The 23,308-nt window shown below is 41.6% G+C and overlaps 1 protein-coding gene across 1 annotated transcript in view; it reads right to left on the bottom strand.

Annotated features, from left to right (window-relative positions):
* The window catches only part of LOC149775265 (uncharacterized), a 155,547-nt gene that overhangs the window by 8,340 nt on the left and 123,899 nt on the right, over positions 1-23,308 (bottom strand). Inside the window, exons 13-15 of the mRNA XM_089944380.1 lie at positions 4,386-4,497; positions 2,234-2,398; positions 1,315-1,368 (exon numbers count right to left, since the gene is read on the bottom strand). Of these exons, the coding sequence (XP_089800506.1) occupies positions 1,315-1,368; positions 2,234-2,398; positions 4,386-4,497 (331 nt within the window). The remainder of the gene's footprint in view (positions 1-1,314; positions 1,369-2,233; positions 2,399-4,385; positions 4,498-23,308) is intronic.

Here is a 23,308-nt window from a genome sequence, read left to right on the forward strand (position 1 = left end):
AGACAAGGTCTCAAAATATTTGGCCGCTCACCAACTTCTTTTGAAATTTCATAACAATAATCTGAGGTATGGTGCAGCAAGGAGAGAACTTGGGTCACGAAATCAAGGACTTCAAATCTGCAAAACAACCTCGTAAAATGTGAACAAAAGTACAGGGGTTATGGGTTTATCTATATCAAGGAGCATACCTATTTGATAAAAATCCAATAACAATGAAGATATTAATTGTATGGACAGGACAGTGGGACAAACGGAGGGACAAACTCAATTTGCACGAAATGTCACTTACATTTGAAGAAATACTAGTCCTTTGAAATAAAAACACCTATGGACGGATTATCCATATAATGGTGAATGCCTATAACATGGGATATTAATGAAACTAGAGATAAATATCGTTTATTAGGTGTTTTGATGATTGCAAGACAAACTGTATTGATGACTATGTTGGGAATACGTGATTGCAAGGTAATGACGACTATGTTGGGAATACTTGATCGCAATGTAAAATGTAATGATGCCTATGTTCGGAATACGTGATCGCATGTTACACGGTAATAAAGACTATGTTGGGAATACGTGATCCCAAAGCAAGCTGTAATGACGACTATGTTGTGAATACGTGATGGCAAGGTGAACTGCGATGACTACAATCTTGGGAATACGTGATCGCAAGGTAAACTGTAATTCAAACTATGTTAGGATTACGTGATCGCAAGGTAAACTGTAATGACGACTATGTTGGGAATACGTGATCCCAAGGTAAACTGTAATGAAGACTATGTTGGGAATACGTGATCGCATGGCAAACTGTGGGAGTCCCGAGTGTCCGAGTGATCTAAAGCGTTCTCCGTCATGGATTACTGCCACCTCACCTCTACGTGGTTTCTAGTCTCGGGCTCGGCCAATGTGGATATGTGAGAAAGCTTGCCGGTAGCTTCTCGTGGGTCGGTAGTTGTTTCCGCGGGTTTTCCCGGGTTTTTTCTCCACCATTAATACTGGCCGCCATGTATAACCTATCTTGTGCTGAACAATGGCGTTAAACCCTATAACAACAACAACAAGGCAAACTGTAATGACCACTATGTTAGGAATACGTTATCGCAAGGTAAACTGTAATATCGACTCTCTTGGGACGATATGATTACACTTGTTCACATAGGCAAATCACCTAAAACCTGAACAAACGAAAAGCACCCGAACACTAAAAGACTTTTTTAAATTAAATTAGTATCGAATTTAATATTTTCTTTGGCAATTACTAAACATTTAGGACAGAATATAATAAGTGATAAATGAAATTGGAAGTCTTACATTGTCCGCATGATCTGCTGCACTGTACAACTTTTCTGCAATTCTAAGCGTCTCCTGCAATAAAATATATATATATATATATATATATATATATATATATATATATATATATATATATATATATATATATATATATAATATCTTACGTTTTGTACTTTCCCAAGTACCATCAGAGAATGGGATGATCCTCCGTCATACATCCTTGACATCGATGACTATTAAACCTTTATCAAACGTTTTATGAATCACTTTGAAGACGTCCCGGACAATAGACCATGTTTATAAGCAGCACATGTGTTTCAACTGTGCACGTTTCATAATACTGGATTACATGCCAGCAAAACAATATGCAGGATGGGTTGTAAAACGTTTTCGAGGAATAATCAACATGCAAAAGACTCACTGGCTCACTTTGGATCGAAACTGAGCTAAATCTAAGTTGTTGTTTTTCTTCTCAAAGTGTGTACGATTAGGAGTGATGAGTGATAACAGATGAAATTTCTGTCAATATCTTCCATAGAAACATCATGCTTTTCTCTCCTAATAAAAGGGCCGTTCATTTCAAGATTTCAAATGGAGGTTTCATGCCTATTCATACATATATATATATCATGGTGAAAATAGAAATCAAGATATTAATGCTGTCTATAAGTACAAATACTAACTAATCCGATATTGGTTATATATATATATATATATATATATATATATATATATATATATATATATATATATATATATATATATATATATATATGATTACATTTTCAGGTATGCCAACCTAATGATAACTATTCCTATGAGTTAATAATAACGATTTGAACTATTAACATAGCTAGATTTTCCGCATACAATTTAAAACAAATTCTTTCATATGCATATTTCGACGTTGCCCTACATTCGATAAATAACACCGTACCTCATAGGAAATATGTTTAGTTTGGGGTTGGTTCTTTGACTTTTTGGTTTGTTCTATTCCACTTCTATCGTAGTCAATATTGTTCAAACTTAGCAGATTTTTCTGAGCATCATCTTCGAAAAATTCTTTATGCCGCCATGAACCGCTGTAGCAGTCAAACGTGTACTGTAAGAACATCAAATATGGCAGATTTATGGCATAAATTGTAATGTAAATGCATACTAACGTTAATTAGTATAAGACTAGCCATACTGGGTTAAAGTCATTTGCATTTTAATGTAGCTGATATTCAACAAGATAACATCGTTGGGTCGGATCGTAACAGAACACTGTTGATGGTGACAAGATGCAATGTTTTTTTTATGAATGATTCAATGACAAAAAAGACTGTTTGATTCGTGCGCCAACAAAATCAAAATATTGGATATTTAACAAAATATGCACGAACCAGATAATATTGTGATTTAAATGAAATGGGTACTAATATGCAAGAAAAACTTAAATAGTAAAAATATACAATGATTACTGATTCAAAACAACTCCACAAAAGCAATGGAAAAAAGTGATAATGCATAAACATTGACAATGCCGACACGAAAATGATCTAGTTCACTCAAATAATGAAATATGACACGTTTTCACTCAAATAGTGAAAACTGATTGATGAATTTTCACTCAAATTGTGAAATATGATTAGTTTCTCATTCAAATCGTGAAATATGGTTAAAGAGTTTTCACTCAAACTGTGAAATAGGATATGAAACATTGGGACATATATCTTGCGGAGTTTAACAAATCCGAAAGGTCTTGTCAGCCCCAACGCTCAGTCGAATGGTTGAGGAGCCACCGCAAACGGTCTGCCCCTCCTGGTCTGCCTAAAGATACGTATAATCTCTTGTTCTCTGCAGACCCGTTGGTCCAGAAGCCTTGGTTCATCACCACGTGATGCCTTTTATCTTCTTCCGGGCGAACGTCACTGGGGTATAACACAAATCAAATTAGCACCACGGCTAAACAATACCTACAATACGGTGCATATACGAATATACAGCATAGCTATCACTACGTCCCTCGTTCACTCCTTCAGCACTACACTCAACATTTAACTGTTACCATTCAGCAGTCACCGGCCATCAATCAATCAATCACCAATCAGTCATCAGTGATCAATCAGTCAGCTCAAAATATAATATCCGAATCCGTGTACTACAAATGGCACGGTCACGTATAACAACAGCACGTGATGACATTATATAATGTAAATTCGAGTTGATTATTTTATACAAATTATATTATCGGGATTACTGTGCAAGGTGATAATCATGTTCAAAAGTGAACCTGTATCTGACAAGAATCTTGTAGTACTTAATGTGACACCTTCTCTTCTTTAATAAATACAACATTATTGCTAATATAATCGTTCTTTTAAGTTACATACAGGTGAACTAGAAAATAGACTATACTATTACATTATACGGAATTACCTAAAATAAAAGATAAATGCGATAGTAAATCAATTACATCATATAATACAAATAAGAAACTAATATGTAACTTACATACCTCTACAGCTGGAGATCGCACATCATTTAAGTGGACTGCTCACTGACAATGTGATGTTTTACTCTGCGATGAGGTAAGTTATTCACAGACCATATAGCCATACACTGTCTGTGCGCTTTAGGTATATCGGTTTTCACATCGTAAGCACTTTGCTCGTGCAGCACGCGATGAACCGAATTCACCATTTCGAAATAATATACGATATACATAAACCAACCTCGGGAAACGCTGTACGCACACAAAAATGCAAAACCCAGGTACATTTATTTAATCTAAATCATAAATAAACGATACATATATACCATTCCGTGACATGCCCCATATTCTAAATTACATTCCTCAACTAATATTTACATCTCAAATTTACTATTGAATATTTCCTGAAATAACACAATACTTGGGAATGTTGCTAGGTGGCACAATTGTACTGTGTGATTTCTAGACTGGTCCTCGGATGTAAAAAAGATATGCTGATTATTGAAGCCTCAAAGTCAGGAAATCTGAATATTCGATGTAGAAATAAGCTTTCTGAGGGAATGATGTATTGGTGAATCCCATTGGGTCTTCGTATCAAAATTGTAATACCAACCTGGGGAAGCAGTCTCCAGCCATATGTTGCAACCATGTTGATAGCATTTATAATAAAGTTGCATGTTTCGTCATCATAGAAATAGGGAAGATTGATTCTTGTGAATCCAGGCCTAAGAAAATTAAACACAGTGTTAGAATCTGCTTAATGAATCGTGCACTTTAGAAGAATTACATATATACAACATGTTTCAAAAATAATCAGCTGGAATCTCATTACGAATGTGGCGTGCACAGTCAAGAGTATAATATATCGTACCCATCACTAAATTATACATATATCATTTTTAAGACTTTTCGAAAACATTGGTTTACATCGGATGGGTAATACCACATATAAGAGGCAGTAAAATCTCTTTGTGTGTTAATTATATTCCGTTCACCTCACTCCCCCCTTTATAATGTAATGAAGTGATAATTATAATGGGTCAGACCCACATTACAACAAAGCATTTTTTGTGTTACAGTGTAAAAAGTGTATAATATTTTTTTATCTCGAGACTATATGTACATATGTAGCACGAATAAACTACAATACCACATTCAGATTGATTGTCATTGTTTTACTTTCAAAATGAGTTACTTCTCCCCACTTAGTATCCTTAAACATTGATTAAAGGACCAATCATTTGCTTCGGAGACAATGCTGTATGATAACGCACTATGTATTGATAACACGAACTCAGACTCAGGCGGTCCTCTTTCTGCGTGATATTTTTTGACACCGTTAAGTGGTAAAGGGCGTTAGCCTAGAATGGGAGAAGTTGAGGGTTCAAACCCCGGTCGAGTCATACCAAAAACTTATAAACTTGGTACTAACAGCTGCCTCGCTTGGCGCTCAGCATCAAGAGGTTAGTGTCAGGACTGGTTGTCCTGGTGTCAGAATAATGTGACTGGGTGGAACTTGATGTTACATGTCTTCGTCATGGTGCCCCAGTGCTAGACATCACTATAAACTGCCACAATGTAGACATCGTAGCGATATGACTGAAACATTGTAATAGCTACAAAACTAATCTTTGAAAACTTATTCAAATCTTTCTTGAAAACAACTGAGAGACGGACCAATATATTGTGTGTTATGGAAAAAGCAAACAAGAAACAAGCGAACAAAATAAAGGCTAATTAGATCACGGTAATATATCTATCGAATCTGCCTTGACGTTGTTAACATGTCATGGGCATTTGAAATTACCTTAAAACGTATGTATGACGTTTACGTATGGTTTTAAAAAGTAAATCGGTGTATCTTGGGTTTAAGACGAAATTACAATACACACATGGAACGTAATGAAATCATGTTAATTATCACATGAAAATACATGAATATCAAAAGGGTAAACTTACTTCATTACTTCTATCGCTTCACTGTGACAGGATACACATGTTCTGAAAGAAAATCGAATGACAATGTCGGTCAGTAGTAAGGTGGGATACATTAGCGTCAATGGGAATTAGCATTAAAAACACCCCTGGGTCAGATTAGCGTCAAGGGAAATTTAACATGGAGAAAAATCGTGGGTCAGATTAGCGTCAAGGGAAATTAACATGGAGAAAAATCGTGGGACGGTTTAGCGTCAAGGGAATTTAAACAGGGTGGGACTTTATAGCGTCAAGGGAAATTGAACATGGGGATTTTTTTAAAAATTTTTTTTAAATTTAAATTTAAATTTAAATTTAAAAAAGGGTAGGCAATTGAAAGGCTATCTCTTTTCGAGAAATATGGCTGGCCCTGAAAAGGGCCTTTGGGTTTATTCTGCTTCTTCTATTTCCTCCATTTCCTCATCCATCCCCTAATCTTTCCCCAAATTCCTTTGTTCTTCCTTTTTTCTTTTTCAGGTAATCAGTCTGGGTGACCCATAGCCCTGAACTTCTCTTGTATCTTGATCCAATTTTGATTGACTTTGTCAAAGGCCTCTTTCTTCTTTATTGTTTCCTCATCCTGTTTTTCTTGACTCCATTTTTCTTTTATCTTTTTCACCTCTTCAGTCATCACTTGTTTCATTATTTCTTCTCCTTTTTTAACTTGTTCAGTCCCCTCTTCATATATGACAACTCCGTCCAATACACTATATGTTCTAGGAAGCACCGGACTTGGATGACATAATCCAGTGCTTCCTTCAAACTCCCCACTCTGACATACGGTGGGTCAATAAATCCTCTTGATTTGTTGACTTCATCTTCTATCATTCCTTCTATTATATGTCTGGCAGTCTTTATACGTTCGACTTGACTGGTTACCAAGTGTTCTTTATCTTCATACTCCTATTCCTTTTGTATCCTTTCTATAGCGTATTCTGCATCTATTATCCAGAAATAGATATGCCTCAATTGATTAAATAAATCAGTCACTTGCGTCATCTTGTCTAGATTATTCTTTGTAGAATGGTTTGAACGACGAATACTGTGGGTTCTTATACGAAAAGCGCGGACGTGAAGGAAAACATCCCCCTAAAAACATAAAATTGATCTTACCTAGATCATGACCAAACAACGCGCGGACGTGAAGGAAAACATCCCCTACTTTCTCATTTCATATAATAAAACCAAAACTATACTCTCCACATACGCTAAGAAACATTAAACAAACCCATAATCTACTATTTACACAAACTTACGTGAGCAGTTACAAACACAAACACAAACACAAACACACAAAATGAACAATAAAGAAACCCATAATCCACTATTCACACAAACATACCTGAGCTCTTACAAACACAAACACACAAACACATACCCTCACACAATGAAAAAAGAGTTAGTGTTTATATTTACACTACTCTACCTACACACATTGGCAAATTAATAGTTATTTCTTTTCTATAGTATTGGGTAGCCTATAAAGGGCTGTTTTTTGAACTCCAGATGCACCTATCTAATGGTGGCACCTTCCAGGACTGGCGCCACACACACATCTTTGACTCCAGTCTCTTTTTACTTTTTGTCTTGAGAGTGCAGAGGCGGGATGATTCGCTTCAGCACCCCAATCCTCTGTCTCGGGAATATTGTATGACAGCCTCTCTCCTATTTTCTTTTCCTCTTCTTCCCTCTCTCTTCTCTCCTCCTCTACCTTCTTTATTCTTGCTTCTTCTACGATAGCCTCCGCTGATAGTTCGTTTGCTATGCGCCTGGCATATTCCAGGTACATCTGGAGTTCTAGCAGCTTCACAATCCTTGTATTCATTCTCTTGCTGTTAACAGGTCGACGATGGGCCCAACTGACGATTAGTTTTTAATTTATAGTGAAAGCGCGGACGTGAAGGAAAACATCCCCCTAAAAACATAAAATTCATCTTACATAGATCATGACCAAAAAACAACAACGCGCGGACCTAAAAGAAACATTCACTCACTTTTTTATGCTACCCATCACTATTGTAAAATTTTTTATAAATCACTTCAATAGACTATTTACATACGCAAAGCAATCCAATCTAACCCCAAATCTACACCTCAAACACCAAAAAAGACATGATTTTAATCTACTATCCACACCAACCTACTTGATCACTTACAAACACACAAACACACAATCCTGTACACAAACACATACCCTCACATTTTTTTGAAAAAGAGTTAGTGTTTATATTCACTCTACTCTACCTACACACATTGGCAAATCGATCGTTATTTCTTTTCTAGAGTATTGGGTAGCCCTGAAAAGGGCTGTTTTTTTTGTTTGCTATGGCATTCTTTTTTAGTTTCTAAGAATGCGATGTCCTCTGAGGATAGACTTTCTGGCGATAGGTCTGCTTCTTCGGAAAGAGAAGAAGAACTCTTTGGTGTCGATACGACAATCGACAAAGCCTCTGTCAGCTTCAGGTTGCTGCTGCTGTTGTTGTTGTTGTTGCTGCTGTTGCTGCTGTCTCTGAAGTCTGTACTTCTCTGTCAATTCTTCTTTTTCCCTGTTCATTTCTTCTCTGAAGAGCTCTTCTATCATGTCTTCAGTGATTTTTAACATTCTCACATTCTCTATTTCTTCTGGCTTCGGTATCAGACTGTGTCTGACCCTATGCAAATTCACGTAGGCTTCGTTGAGCTTAGCTAGTTTGGAACACATCTTCTTAGGAGGATGAGTCGACAATGGATGGTTAGACTGGAAACAACCCCGGTTCTTAAAGTCAAAGTGCGGACGTGAAGGAAAACATCCCCCACACGGTTTTCGAGCCGCAACGTTCAGTGAGTGTTATGGGAGGGATAGTAAGAAATGAAAGAGCATCAATCCAACATTCTTATAGCTAAACAAAAGACAAAGGCATTTTTTTTTCAAAACACAACATTTTTTATTCAAAAATCACTGAACACTAAACAACAACTCTAACATTTTTAACAATAATCCAACACTATAACATCAAACAATTTTTTCTCAATTTACAGTCTACTTTAAACAGGGCTGACAACGTTGTGAATGAAATTGTGATTTCCACTGTTGGAAATCATTAGGCCATTGATGGACACTACGTTTCCTAGCTTGAGACAAAAGATAAGCATAATGGTCACAAAACCATCGATCTACTTTCACATCGTTTCTAGTAGAAGAACGAGGATCAAAATGAGTCACTATATGTTCTAAGGAATAGCCCAGGCTGCGATGATGCAGAAAATACACACAGTACTGTCCACACACCAAGGAATCTGTGCCTTGTAATTTCACATTATTGAATCGGGTGGTTTGAGCATTTCTTCTCATAAAGTCGATGATATCGTCTTCCAAAGGGGGCAATCCGTACGAATCAAAATATTCCACACATCCTTCTTGAGGAAAGTAGACGGCTACCCAATGGGTTCCTGGGAGATGACTGTCGTCCGTGTTGATCACGTAAGCTTGATGGTCTTTAGGTTTGCGATGAGGGAGTTCATCTTTAGCACAGACGACAGGATTCCAAGAAGCCGTATACGAACTGTGGTTCAAAAGGTAATAAAGTTCCCAGGTATCCATTGTTTTGTGTGGTTTTTTCTTCTTCAAAGGTAATAATACGTTGTCAATTCGATCCTGACTTTTTGCTTGAAAATGTCTGACGAATAAACGGTTATTCGTTCTGTTTCCTCACTCTGATTCAGGAGAGCTTCGATACGATGGATCTCTTGAGTGGTTAATGGTGGACAAGAATGTTCACGCAAGTCTTTATACCACTGGTGCAACACGTCTTTGTTCGAGATGAGACTCCAAGCTTCGTCCAGATACTCGTCCAATTTGTCTTCTTGACTCAACATCAGGCATTTATCGTGTTGAATTTGACTGGGATGATCGTTTTGACATCCATAGCAATTTATCTTGATCAATTCCGTCATTTTTTCCACCAAGTGTTTGGCAAAACAGGAGACTAAATGGGCTTCTTGTTCTGGCCATCTCGATTTCATCATGATCACTTCTTCTTTTTACACGGTCTCCTCACATTCCATCTTTAAAGTTTCTCCACTAGGTAAAGAGGGATAACAGTCTTCCATGGCTTCTAATAATCTAGAATGACTTCTCTCAAACTGTTGATTTCTATCGTATTGTCGAATTCTGCATACAGGATAACGTTCACTGTGTTTTCTGCGCGTAAAGCTTCTGCAAACTGAATTTCCACACGAATTTGGCCGGATTTTATAGGGTGGAAATGTCCCTCGTCGCTGCCTTGGTCTGGAGTGAAATCGAAAGCCCACAAAGCGTAGCCTCCTGCATAATCGTCGTACGAAATACCATGACTGGTGTTGGTTCCTAACTGTCCGGTAGTTTCGTACACGGACAAGTACGATCTCAAATAATTCTTCGCGGCACCAAAGTTAGGCTCAAAGGGTCGGGTACACAAGGTCTTGCCATCGCGACTGACTTCAATCTTGGACACATTGTAATGATGAAAGTTGAAAGGATTTTCGTGGTAGGCTCCGTTGAAGGCTGAATTCTTGACGATACCAACAATCAAACGTTTGGGTAACTGTCCTTGGAACAGATGATCTTCGATCATCGATCGCTGTCCCGCAGGAATGGTGAAGGTTTTCACTTCCACGCGTCGGATTGGATACTTGGCGGTCGTTCTGCTCAATGTCTGACTGATGTCGTTACCTACTTTAGGTAACACTTCTACGCGACGCACGTAGAGTCTGGCTTCTTCGATTTTGGTTTTGTAAGGGGAATTTTCTGCAGCCATCAAATGGAAAGCGGCACTGCTGCGATTCAGTCTCAAGCGGATATCCACCCCGTTCAGCAAATACTTTTCTTGTAACCACATGTCCAAATGCAAGCGATCCATCAGTTCTAAACTACGACTTCGATGAATTTTCTTTCGTCGTTCTACAAATCCCGTTGTATTTTGAGCATCCCCAGCAACTGTAATGCTGTTGAACCTAGTCGCTTGGTCAGGTTTCCATACCACGCAAGCATCTAGATGAGTGTTCTTGGCTTCTTTTCCGTACGTCAAGAGATTTTCCAGGTAGCCTCGATAAGGGTAAGTATCCATGCTGCTGCTGACCAGTTTGTTATTCAAGTACAAGTCCACTTCACTAAACAAGGAATGCATGAAATTATTGACGGGAGCTACTACATCATCATCGGCTAGGTCAGCGTTGGGTGGTTCGAACACTTTCACTTTTAAGTATAGGTAACTGCTATTCAGATCGATGTAATCTTCGGGCTGTCCTTTGATTTCAAACTCGATGGGAGCGGAATCGGTCAATGAGGAGACCGGGTGAAATTCCACCCACTGGGATTCTTGCATCGTCATCATGGTGGGGGGCATGGCAAACATATCCAGTTCCGTCTTGGAACAAGCACAAGACTCTCGGTGCATCATTTTTTTTTGTTTTTTCTCAATAATCGAAAACGTCTAAGTCTCGAACGGTTCTTCTTTTCTTGGCCTTTCTAGCTTGAAGTCTGGTGAAAGGGTGTTTTCTGCGTCGTCTCTTTCTGCCTTGTCCTTGCTGAATGCCTGATTCGGTAGCGTGCAGGGCATTTATAGGTGTGTCTCGTCGGCCTAAAATGTCTTTACCCGTTTGCAGCAAGACATTTTTGCCTGCCCTCATGAAGGCTTCTTTAGGGTTTTGTTTGTCGATGATGACATTTTGGAGAAATTCTTTGCCTTGCGTCAGTGCCGCATCTTTCAAGGCGTGCAATCCGCGTGTCACCATCGGTTTCAACACTGGGGCCACCGAACGAAAGGCCGATTTTACCATATCTCCTAAACCGTGTCCTCGCTGTGTAACAAGATAACCGGGTGGGATATTTCGGATTAACAACAGAACACGTTTTGACGACACATATATGGTTTAATGTGGCGATTTATATGAGTAGTGGATTATGAAGATGTGTGCGTATTTATAATCCAAATATTGGATCTATTTAACAAAAAACGCACAGTTTCAAAGATGGAAAAAATATACAAATAAATTTAGTTCAGTAACCCTAAAATACAGGATAAATGATTTCACAAATGATTCAATAATTAAAAGATGAATATAGTTCACTCAAATAGTAAACGATGCAAGTCTTTACACATGGTAAAAAAATGTATTCGCTCAGGTAGCGAAATTATGTCACTAAACAAGAACGGATATACAATCTGTCCTTCCAGTCCTGAATAATACACTGGGTCTTACTAACCCAAAATTAGCATACAGCTAAAAATACATGTGTGGAGATGCACTCCGTCACCCGTGCACCATATCCGCTCCACAGCTCCTCCGAATCAATTTCACAACCAATATAGACTCCGGACCCTCGGAATACTATGATCACTTGAAACATTAGACCCTCCGGACACTTGAAATATTAGACGCTCCGAACCCCCTGATCCTTTGACGGCTCTACAGCTGGGTCACCTTAGTCACTCTTGACACTCCGGACGCTAGACATTAGACGCTCCGGCACCTTAAACGCTCCGGACACACGGACGTTTCTACACTCTGACAACACCGGACACCCCGGATATTCCTACCATCAAAACTCTCAGGCCTACAGCTGGAGTTGTGCGAATCCTTTAAGCAGGCCGCTTGCTGACAAAACCATTAGTATTGTAAAGGTCCTTTACATGTAGTAACATATTTATACCTTTAGAATTTTCGTTATTCTTTATCAAAGGCACCTTGCACGTGTGGCACAGGACGAATCGTACTCACGATTTCGAAATACATAGACCATATTATAATCACCCTCGGGTATCGTTGTACAGAGAAAAAGAAACGAAACCCGAGTACATGTATTTAATTAACAACATTTACACCATTCCGTGACATGCTGTCGTGCAACCCCTCGGTACACTGGATACATGACTTACGAATCGTGAGAAAACCGCTTTCGAAAATGGAGTTTCACCGTGACTTTTCCTTTGGTGAATGGAATATTTTGTCCCAGATCTCCTTTTATAGCAATGTTGACCGTGTCCAAATACGACTTGCTGACAGGCAAATAATGAGGATGTACAAATTCCCGGTGGACGTGATAGGTGTTTCCACCTTCCTGGTCACTGGTTGTGGTACTATCCACTTTGAAAGGAATGACACGCAGTAACGGTACGGAGGTGTGTCCCACCACGTTGTACTCCACCACATCGGAGTACACAAACATCAAATTCAGTCCTTGATTTAGTTCTACCGGTTTTCCAAACGCTCTGTAAAAATCCATATTACTGTTGATCTTGGGGCTCCAATTGTTTGCGACCATTGTTGGATGTCCACCAATAATTTCAAACAAACTACCATTGAACCTGAAGGACAACATTTGGGTATCCGGAAATTTCATCAGTAAGCGACGAACCACTTTATGGTAGTCCAGTGTGACACGTTTACTTTGTTTGTTCAGGGCTTTGCCAAAGGCTAACTCTAACCTGTCCGCAATAGTGTCCACCAAATGTTGGCCACTAAAATAAAACCCTGCCGGAATTTTCAAGGTGTGGATACTGAAGGCTGGATTGCTGGCTGGTCTTGTGTCCCCTGAAAACCCGATTTTGTTGATTTCTTCCTCCAATTGGGCATTCAGGATTTCCACCTCAAAAAAGTTTTGCTTTTCAGTGATGTTTTTGATTTGTGTAGGGTAAATTATTTCTACTAAAGCCACTTCCCAATGGGCTTCGTGATCTAACGGGATGGCTTGAGGTAATTTGGCCGTGTAACAGCACAACGTGTTGTTGGGAAACACCTCCATGGAACTGTCACTGGGTAAGGTTAAGTAAAATTCGTTTTGGTGACTCATAATTCCAGAGTTCTGTGGCTCTCCGAGGGGTTAGTGGACGTCAGAGGCGTGTCTCCGTCTAAAATGGGGTTCTGATTGTGGTTGGAGTGGTGACTGACACTGGCACTGGACACAAGGTTCCCGTGGTTCCCGTTCGAGGAGAATTTCAGGGAGGGATTGGGAAGCAGGTAACCGATGCAACTGCTCAATAAAATGGTCCACAATTGTTTGTCTCCTTGTTGCAAACTCAAATTGGCGATGGGTGCCCCGATGACACAATACACCACGAAGATTTGGCAGAAAAAGACGATTTGCGTTTTAGGCACACGTTCTCCACACCACACCCACAAGGGTTGTTTTTGTAAATCTTGCACAGAAGAACTGGGTGAAGGTGGAGTGGTCGACGTAGCTGCGTCTGCTGTGTGAAAGGGCATGATGGTCACTTCTTTTTATAGTCGATGACTTGCGAAGCGTCGATCCAAGAATCAAAACTGGGTGGATATCCTTTCCAACGTACTTTGACTTCTTTGACACGTCGTTTGCCCACTTTACGGGTTCTGCGTTCGAGAATGCTTTCGATGTCGTACACGTCGTCTTCTTTTTTGGTGACACGTTGTAACTCGGGCAAATAAAACGTTCCTTTGAGTACTTCTCCGTTCATGTCTTCCAATTTATAGACGGCAGGATGACGGCCATGCACTCGTCCAGTGACACGAAACAATTCGGTCGTCCAGTTAGGTAAGTAACCTTTGTCGAAAGTGCGTTTGGTTTTGCCAATGCGCACCCAATCTCCTACGGTCAACTCTCCACTTTTCTTGGGGACAGCCCTTGTCGGGGACGTACCAAACAGGCGCTCAAACACCAGTACTTCGTTGTCGGGAGTCACTTCTTGCGGAGCACGTCCGATGCTTCGATGGTAAGATTGGTTGTACGCTTGCACCAGGTGCGGTAAGATGTCGATGTACTTCAGAGTGTGGTGATGCGTAAAATATTTCCACATGCGTTCTTTCAAAGTGCGTTGAAAACGTTCCACGATGCTGGCTTTGGTTTCGGGATTCTCGGTGGTAAAAAAATGAATGTCACGTTTCTTTAATTCTTTTTGAAAAGCTTGGTTCAGAAATTTGGTGCCTTTGTCCGTTTGCCATCGAAGAGGGTGACGACCGCTTTGTTTCAACACCCGTTGCAGGGCTCGCACTAACTCGCTGCTCGATTTGGAAGTCAAGGGCACGACCCAGGCAAATTTGGAAAAGACGTCGATGACACAAAACAAATATTTGTAGCCACGACTGTAGCTGGCCAAATGAGAGACATCGGCTAAATCGGCTTGCCATTGATGATCGATGCCTTCCACTCGGGTGCGACTTCTGGCAAACTTGCGTCGAATGGGTTTGTGCAAAGTGTAGGTAGCTTGTTCTTGTAACCATCGTTGCACTTGAGGTAAACGGAGACTTTTCAGTGGCGTTTTGGCAGCACGATACAATTTTTGAACTCCTGCGTAACCTGCAGGATGGGAGGGATCGTAGTAAATGCTGGCTAAGACTTTTTCCATTTTGTTGGTGTGTTAATAAGTCACCCACTCTTCGGTGATGCTACTTTGGGTGGGACGGAAGGGTGGTTTGGAAACGGATTTACGTGTCCGATGGGCTACGGGAGTAGAAGTCGAAGGTAGTGGTGGTGGTGGAGGTAGCAATGGAATGGCTTTGGTTTTCTTTTCTTTTTTCACTTCTGGTTTCCCTTCTTTCTTTTTCACTTCTGTCGAAGGAGGCGTGGACATCATCTTTTTAACCCAAGCTTTCATTTCTTCTCGTTGGGGTGTGGGGGGACGGGGTCAACAAGGATGCTGCAATCTTACTCGAAATGGGAGCTGCTGACGGTGTTTGAAACACTTCTCGCATCTCTTTTTCCTCAGGCCTTGTGGGGTAGCATCTCTGGTGACCCTTGGGGATGGTAGTGGTGGTGGTGGTGGTAATGATGACTGTGCTGGACATTTCATCAAGGTCTTACAATCTTTCAGAGTGGGTAGAGCTGTTTCGTCTAAAGTTTTCTGGTGAAAAAGTTGCAGTCGTTGCAAGAGTTGACCGTACTTTTGCGATTTTTCTGTTTCGGACAAATCTTGGCGATCCATCAAGGACTGCAATTCGTGTTGTAACTGGGACATCTCGCTCAAATTGGGATTGGGAGGTAAATGCGGGGTGCGTTCTTCTTGCCACCGATGGTATTCCATCCATCGTTTGTAAGGCACTAAAGCTAGTTTTCGTCCTTCCATGGGGTTGTCAGGGGTCGATTCTGAGATCTTGGGACTTCCGAAGGCCTTTTTATCTTGCTCCCACCAGTCCTCCCAACATGGTTCCCAAGACTCCTTTCAGTATGGGGCCTAACAAGAGAGGCAAAATGCCTCCACGTTGGACCAACATCTTCTTTTTTTGACGAATGGGAATTTTCTTTCGAACCATTTGGCGAAGAACGTGACGATGCCTGCTTAAGCATTGTTTCTGGTGTTAGGACAAAGGGATCGTGCCTTTCAAAACGTTCAAACAACATTCGCACACGGTATCAATGACCTCTTTGGAGGGCGTTTGAATGAGTTTTTTTCGTAGGGGTGGAGAAGCTTTGGACAGGACAGATAACATGTCCCCATGTTTGGCTAAACGTGGTGGCAGTCCTTTCCTTTTCTTTCCTTGGGGTTTTCTGGAGGGTGACATCTTTGAGTCTTCAGGAGCACCAAAAAAACACTGATACCCTACTTGGTCACAGGTCTTTTTTATACTGGAACGCGTCGCCACTGATTGTCTTTACGTCGTATTAGTTTGAGGACAGGCATGACACGTCGTGCAGGGGTACGTAACGGGCTAAATCGAGCCAGTTCTTGCTTGGACAAATCCAGTAAACTTTGTAACATGCCCGATCTTTCATGGACTTTGATTTTGGGAGAAGGTACTTTGTGAGCAGCAGCCACTGCCACTAAATTGGAGGGTCCTGCCACTGGGGAAGTTCTTTTGGGGGTAATCAACGGAGAAGTTCTTGGTGTGATCAACGTCTCCATGTACTCTTCAGTTCCTGGTGTCATCAACGGAGAAGTGGACAAACGTGAGGATGCCGGAGACGCAGTCACTGCCGTGGTGGCAGATCGTGGTTTGCGAGTGTAAGGTTGCGTCCTGGCCGAAGTACCTCTCTTGCGACTAGTTTTCTTCTGTGGACGTTTCTTTTTCTGGGGACTTTTTCTCTGTTTATTTTTCTGGGGGCTTTTTTTCTTTTTCCGGGGTGGTGTCTGGTAAGAGGAGGGTCCCGCCACTGGAGAAGTTCTTCGTGGGGACCTGGTCTTTTTCTTTTTCTTCTTGGGGCTTCGTTGGACTTTTGTCTTGGGGATAACTTTGGGGGCATTAGGATCCCATCTTAAGAGTGAGCGAATGATGACGCCTCCTAGAGTACCGCTCCCTCCAGGTTTCAAAATGATTTGTTTTTTGGTTTGAGTGTCGATGCGGGGATCGGTCAGTTGGACCAAAGCGACTTTGTTTCGATCGAAAAAGCGTTTGGTTTGATGAGGAATCTGAATGATTCCTTGGAGTAATTGACGTGCCGTCACCGTGAACCATCGTAAGACTTCTTTGAGACTAGCTTCTAAGACACGAGCTCGTGTTTGTGGATTTTTTTCTCGACTGATGCCATACAAGGCACGAATCAATTTGACGGGAAGATGCGACTGAAGGGACGTCATGTTCACACTGTGTGAGACAGACGAAAAAGGGTCTGAGGTTTTTATAGATTTTTTTATGGGGAGTGAAATGAAGTCGAGGATGGAGACGTGTACAGGACAGGCCCTCCGTCTTGGCACCAGTGGTGAAACAAGTGGGTACGAAATCGCAAATCCTCGGGAGTCGTAGGTTTCAAATCGACGAGTAAATAGGCGTGTGGTGTTTGAGTGGCATCGTCGTACGCCTGAGTCAGCCAAGGCGTTCCTAACTGTTTGGCTAAGACTTGCACTTGCGATTTATCTCGAGGGCTTTTAAACAAGACCACGTAATGCGCATTGAGACTGATGGTGCGATGGGCTATACTTTGTTGAAACAAATTTTGGGTGATGTAAACGACACTGGCATTACGGTGATGCCCTTTGCGTGTGAACCACAATTTAATTTCTTCTTCGTCTTCTCCTAACATGTCGTCGAAAATGACCAAATGGGTTTGACGGGAGTCAGAGACGATGCTGTCGTCTTCTTTAGGAATGCCTTCCACAAACACGATGGAATCGCCTTGACATTCTCGCAAGAGGCTGTACGCCGATTGCCACTCTTTGTAACACCACACGATCCGTTGAGGTGGCCGATCGATCAAATGATGTTTATGTTCGATCAAACGTTTGACGAATTCGGTTTTGCCTGAACCGCTAGGTCCAGCAATGAGCATGTTAAAGGGATGGCGAAGATACAAAGCCTCCCAACTGGCACGATCTAAGTGTTCGTCGATGACTTTGACGGTAGAGGAAGAGGGAGCAGAGACAGTAGAGGCAGCCATTGTGTGAGAAATGTCACTTGTGACACGAAAACAAACAAGACAAGAGTTTATATACTTTTTCAGAACACGTTTATTGAACGTTTTTTTCAAGCATGAATACGAAAGACAAAAATACATAAAAGCCAAAGGCTTAAGTACAAGAATAAGAGGCACATGATAACTATGAACGTGGAATAAAAACAAGTGTCTGTACAACATGTTTTGGGTAATGTTCTAACCAGTTCTATAGCAGGGGGTAAGGTCACACAAGTGTCCTCCCGAAAGGGTCTTTCAGGCCTGTCCACGACAGTCCCGTCCTGGGTGATGGGTTCTTCTGGCACCGTCACTAACACGGGTTGAAAAGTAACTTTTTTCCTTGAACAACTCTCGTGCATACTGGGCCACTTCTTGGGTCCAAGCCTCAAAACCCCATTCTTTCCAGGCACGGACATCTGTCCAATGGGGATGTAAGTCACAAGCTACACACACATCGTCATACACGTCTTGGCTAGCTAAAAGTTGACGAATCTTTTTTTCCTGTTGAGGTCGAGAAGTATCCAGATGAAAACGCAAGGCTTTGAGTAAAAGGAGTTTTTCGTGACCATTTAAGGCCATTGAGGTGGTAAGTACTGATCGTAAAGAGTCCACAAAGAATCGGCTGGTAAACGAAATCCCAGAAAACAAGTCACTAAGACACACACCACTTGTCGTCCCAAATTAAATGGATAAAATTCTTGTAATAATTGATGGTAATGATCGACGGTTTGAATATGGTCATTGAGTACCTTCCACGGAATCTGTTGAATGATATGTGACATAATCCGTGGCATGGCAACTTGATTTTACAGTGTCTTTGTTTCGGAAGCAATAAAGGTAATTTCTAACCAAACATGTTCGTTCTCCAGTAGGGAATTTAAATGTTACATACTGTAACTGAAACGTCAGAGTTTGTCTAGATGTTTCGTCTTTTACTAAGCAGATTCCATGTAACAAATGTTGGTAATCCTTTAACTCGTCTTCCTCAATACGTTGCAGTAAGTGAATCTCGAAGTAACCAAAATTACGAACGTCTAGTCCATCATCATCATCATTCATACACTGAAAGTGTTCAACAAAGTCTAACCAATGAAAAAGTTTCTGACGAATCAGTCCTCTTATACCATTCAGGTACCAGTGGTTAAAGATCTGGTGACGTAACGGATGCAATTGTTCTTTACGTTTCACTTGTATTTTCACCAGCTCTCGGTAAATCCTTTCTCTCAACTCCTCAGGTAAGCCCAAAATGTTCTCTTGTTAAGTATCCATAAGTATATACACTGTTTTTGGAATCGTTGGGTGGTGGCCAATAGCCTCGTTTAACTTTGTGCCTAATGTAATATCCACTCATAATCAGTCTTCTTGTACTTTGGAACATAGCATAATTTAAAAACGGACGAATCACTTTGAGTTTGCGTTTCACTTGTATTTTGATCAGTTCTCGGTAAATGCGTTCTCTCAACTCCACAGGCAAAGCACGAATGTTCTCTAGCAAAGTATCCATGAATAGGTCATACTAAATCCTCTTTGGTCTGACACAAGAAATGTACTGTTTGCACAAACATGGTTTTACTTCAGTGTCGAATTTAAATCGTTCAGTCACTAATTTGCACATTACAATTCGTTCAGAAGTTTCCTCTTTCACCAAGTTGACATTGTGTTCAAGATGTTGGTAATTCGTTAACTCTTCCTCTGGAAGTCGATGCAGTACGTTTACAATGATGTAGGTAGAATCGCCCATACCAAACCAATCCTTTTTAAAACTAGAGGATCGTTGATCAATGTCTGTCCGATGGAACATTTTCAATTGAATCAGTCCTTGTATAGCCTTCAGGTACCAGTGGTTCAAACACTGGTGACGTAACGGATGCAATTGTTCTTTACGTTTCACTTGTATTTTGACCAGCTCTCGATAAATGCGTTCTCTCAACTCCACAGGCAAAGCACGAATGTTCTCTTGTAAAGTATCCATGAACAGATTATGGTAAGAAGTTACTTCACTGTCTCGGTCCCACTAAGGGTAAGTAATGACAATTCGGTGACCATCGAGCATGTTCAACGTAGGCCGAATCTTGCGGTTCCCAGTGGTGAAGTGACACACCGCAACTGAAGCACTTGACTTTATCTCCTTCGCCCAAGTAGAAAAATCCGGCTCTGGCTAATTCTTCGTGGGTCGGTCCTCCCAGATACTTAGGCCATTTTCCTTTGAACGATTGAAGACGATTTTCAAAGTCGCAGTATTCCGACAAACGCACAGGAAACGAATATTCGTCTTTCACAGGTTCGTTTCGATGAGGGTTGGGTGACATGAACAGGAGTTTGCTCAGGGCTGGATGACATCCGTAGGGAGGTAAACGTGAATGGTCGACATTCCCCTTTAAAACGAAACTCAGTAAAATGTCCAAGAGGACGAGCGGCATCACTTTCGCATCCCACAGGTTTGACATGCACAGCATCACTTTCCATGATAGGGGTAGGGACACTAAAGTTCCCATGATGCTTTACGGCATCGCTCAGGTCACAAGGTACAGCATCGTACCCATCGCAAGGCTCACAATCGCATTCCACTTCAGAAACCTCACACTTGAATTGTTCCTTTCTAAACAACTTGTTCTGTGTTTCTCTGAAAGTATTCATCTTGTTCACTCGGTCTTGGTAGTCACAATGAACTATCGATCTTACCTAGGGTTCCTTTTTATATAAAGACCAATACCGACGTGACCGTACGGCAACGTAAAGTGATTGGGAAGTCGCACTCGCTTCTGGTATACAATTTGATAGAGTTTTTCCAAGGGAGGACTGACGATGTGGTGAGTGGGTAAACGTACAATTTTGTTCGGTTGATAGGTGGTCACTTTAAAGTTTCCATCCTCTCCCAATTGCAAGGCTTCTTTCAATATCCCAAAGTTGACCACTCGACTGGTACGATGATTCAGAGTCAGTCCTTTCACTTTGCACGTCGTGTGCACTTCTCCTTGTTTGTCCCGGTATTCGTAGCCGTAATTTTTGGGACCGCCACTGACGAAACTTAGAATCTTGTCGTCGGGATGCTCGTCTGTCCAGGCTCCTAGACGGTCTCCTTCGATGTCAGGGTGATGTTGAATCGGGTGATGGATGTAAATGCAACTGTCCGTGTCAAAGTACAGGACGCGTTCCCCTAACAGTTCTAAAGCTTCGTACAATTTTAAGCGAGCATGAGCTGTCACGTAAGCCGCAATGATGACATTTCCAAAAGGGTCGTCTTGTACAAAGTCCAGATCTTCTTCGTAATTGACCAAGATCAAATCCTCTCGAACGACGTCCACGTGTTTCATGTATTTGGTTTTGTCGTGAATCATCTGGAAGTAGCGGGAAGGTTCTGTCAAATATTCCGTCTTGGGTAAACACGGTCGTGTGCCATTTTACCCCACAAGCAATTTAACATCACTTTGGCAAACGATCGCCTGCCTTCGTTTTTCCCGATGTGGTCTAAAGAGATGCCTTCTTGTTCGTAGTATTTCTCTTTGAATTGTATTTGGTCTTCGGGAGTGTGACACCAGGAAGGATAGCCGCTGGCTTCTTGCTTCAGTTTCAAAAAGGCATCCACGTAGTCAGCGAAAATGCCTTTCTGAGTAGGGTCACCCTTGTGGTACTGTTGTGTCTTGGGAAAGTGGCAAATTTCGTACACTTCTAACAATTGGTATCCCATGTCCAGAGCTTTGAACAATTCTACGCTGACCCAGGTTCCCGTCAAGGCACGTTCTTCCTCGTTATGCTGACAAGGTTGGTCTTGGTTGCACGTTTCGGCACAAGTACGGCACAAGGGAAACATCAGTTTGCCTTGACAATGGTGAGGTAAGACGGGATGGTATAGGTTCGTGGGAGGCAAAACTTTACACTTGATCAAGCCTTCGTATTGTCGAATGTTTTTCAGGTCGATGTGTTCCGTTAACAATTGCGGGTGCCCTACGGGAAAGCGACAATATTTGCACACGTAGGGATACAGCGAACACACGTCCAAGTATTTGATTTCTTCTCCTTTCTCTTCATCGGCTTGGTACAGCAAACAGGTGGCATTGGTCCTTCCTCCGTACAAACTATCCCTCGGGTTCAGCGGGTCCATGAACTGGTAACTTTCCACGAGGCGTTTAAACTCGGGATCGGTTTTCATACGGTGATCGTACTCGTGTTCCCACATTTCCACCACTTGGTATCCTTGCTGTTCCAACTTTAGGCGCCGCTGACAAGTGTCCTGGTACAAGTCTTCCATGGTCCGTTGTAAAAACTGATTTTTAGTGTCACGGTCAGGGTAGCAGACGGGACATCCGTGAAATAAGCAACCGTTAAACTCGTACACGATCTTGGGGTTTTCTAAGTCCCAGCCATCGACCGAATACGTTCCGATGGTCTTTTCGCCCCCTCCGTTGCGGGCATGCTGAATCCACTTGTCTTCCTTGTCGCACAAGTAATGTAACCAACGTAGGGCTTTGACCGAGTATTGACGTTTGACAAAGTGGGTCGTTTGAGGACTGATGACAGCCACGGTCTTTTCAGGCATGAATCGTTGTCTATACACTAAGGAACACGCTTTGGCAATGGTGCAAGCTTCTTTCAAAGGATCGACCCCTCCGTGTTCCATGAACAGTTCTCGAAAATTTCCACAGCAACGTCGTAAAATGTCCACGTCGGAACGACAATACTTTAGCATTTCTTCCTGAAAGTCGAAAGGGTCCGAGGCGTGAGCCTGGTACCAAGCGTAGAAAGCTTCTCGTTGTTCGGTACGCATGTTGTCGGGGTCGTAATAGTGAGCCTCAGGTAAATGGGGTAGAACGGCGTGTTGATTGGCTTCCGTATTGAAAAAGTGTGGAAAGTACCCTTTAGCCATTTCTGTCATTCCAAACGTTTTAGGCATTCGACTCAAAGGCATGTCCAGGTAACTCATCGAATCTTTAAACTGCACTTGTCCCACTTTCATGAAAATGATTTTGGCTCCGTTCAAAGTCACTTTAGGACGCTCGGTGCCTTGTTCCGTATAGTATCTGAGAAGAAACTGTCCATCGTATCCGGAGAAATTGTGAGCCATCACCGTGGCATGACGATGACAATCTCCGTAACGTTCGATGTCCTCTTGGCTCCACGTCTTGTCGACGGGGTCTAAGACCCATCGAGCGAAATCGGCTAGCGTATTCGGTCCCCGAAAGATTTTTTCACGCCCTCAAGGAATCTTGCTGCAGTGAGGGCAATGACAGAAGATAGGTTCTTGAACG

Source organism: Sinohyriopsis cumingii, chromosome 19 (genome assembly GCF_028554795.1).
Source record: "Sinohyriopsis cumingii isolate HCF-2022 chromosome 19, ASM2855479v2, whole genome shotgun sequence".
Classification (NCBI taxonomy): Eukaryota; Metazoa; Mollusca; class Bivalvia; order Unionida; family Unionidae; genus Sinohyriopsis; species Sinohyriopsis cumingii.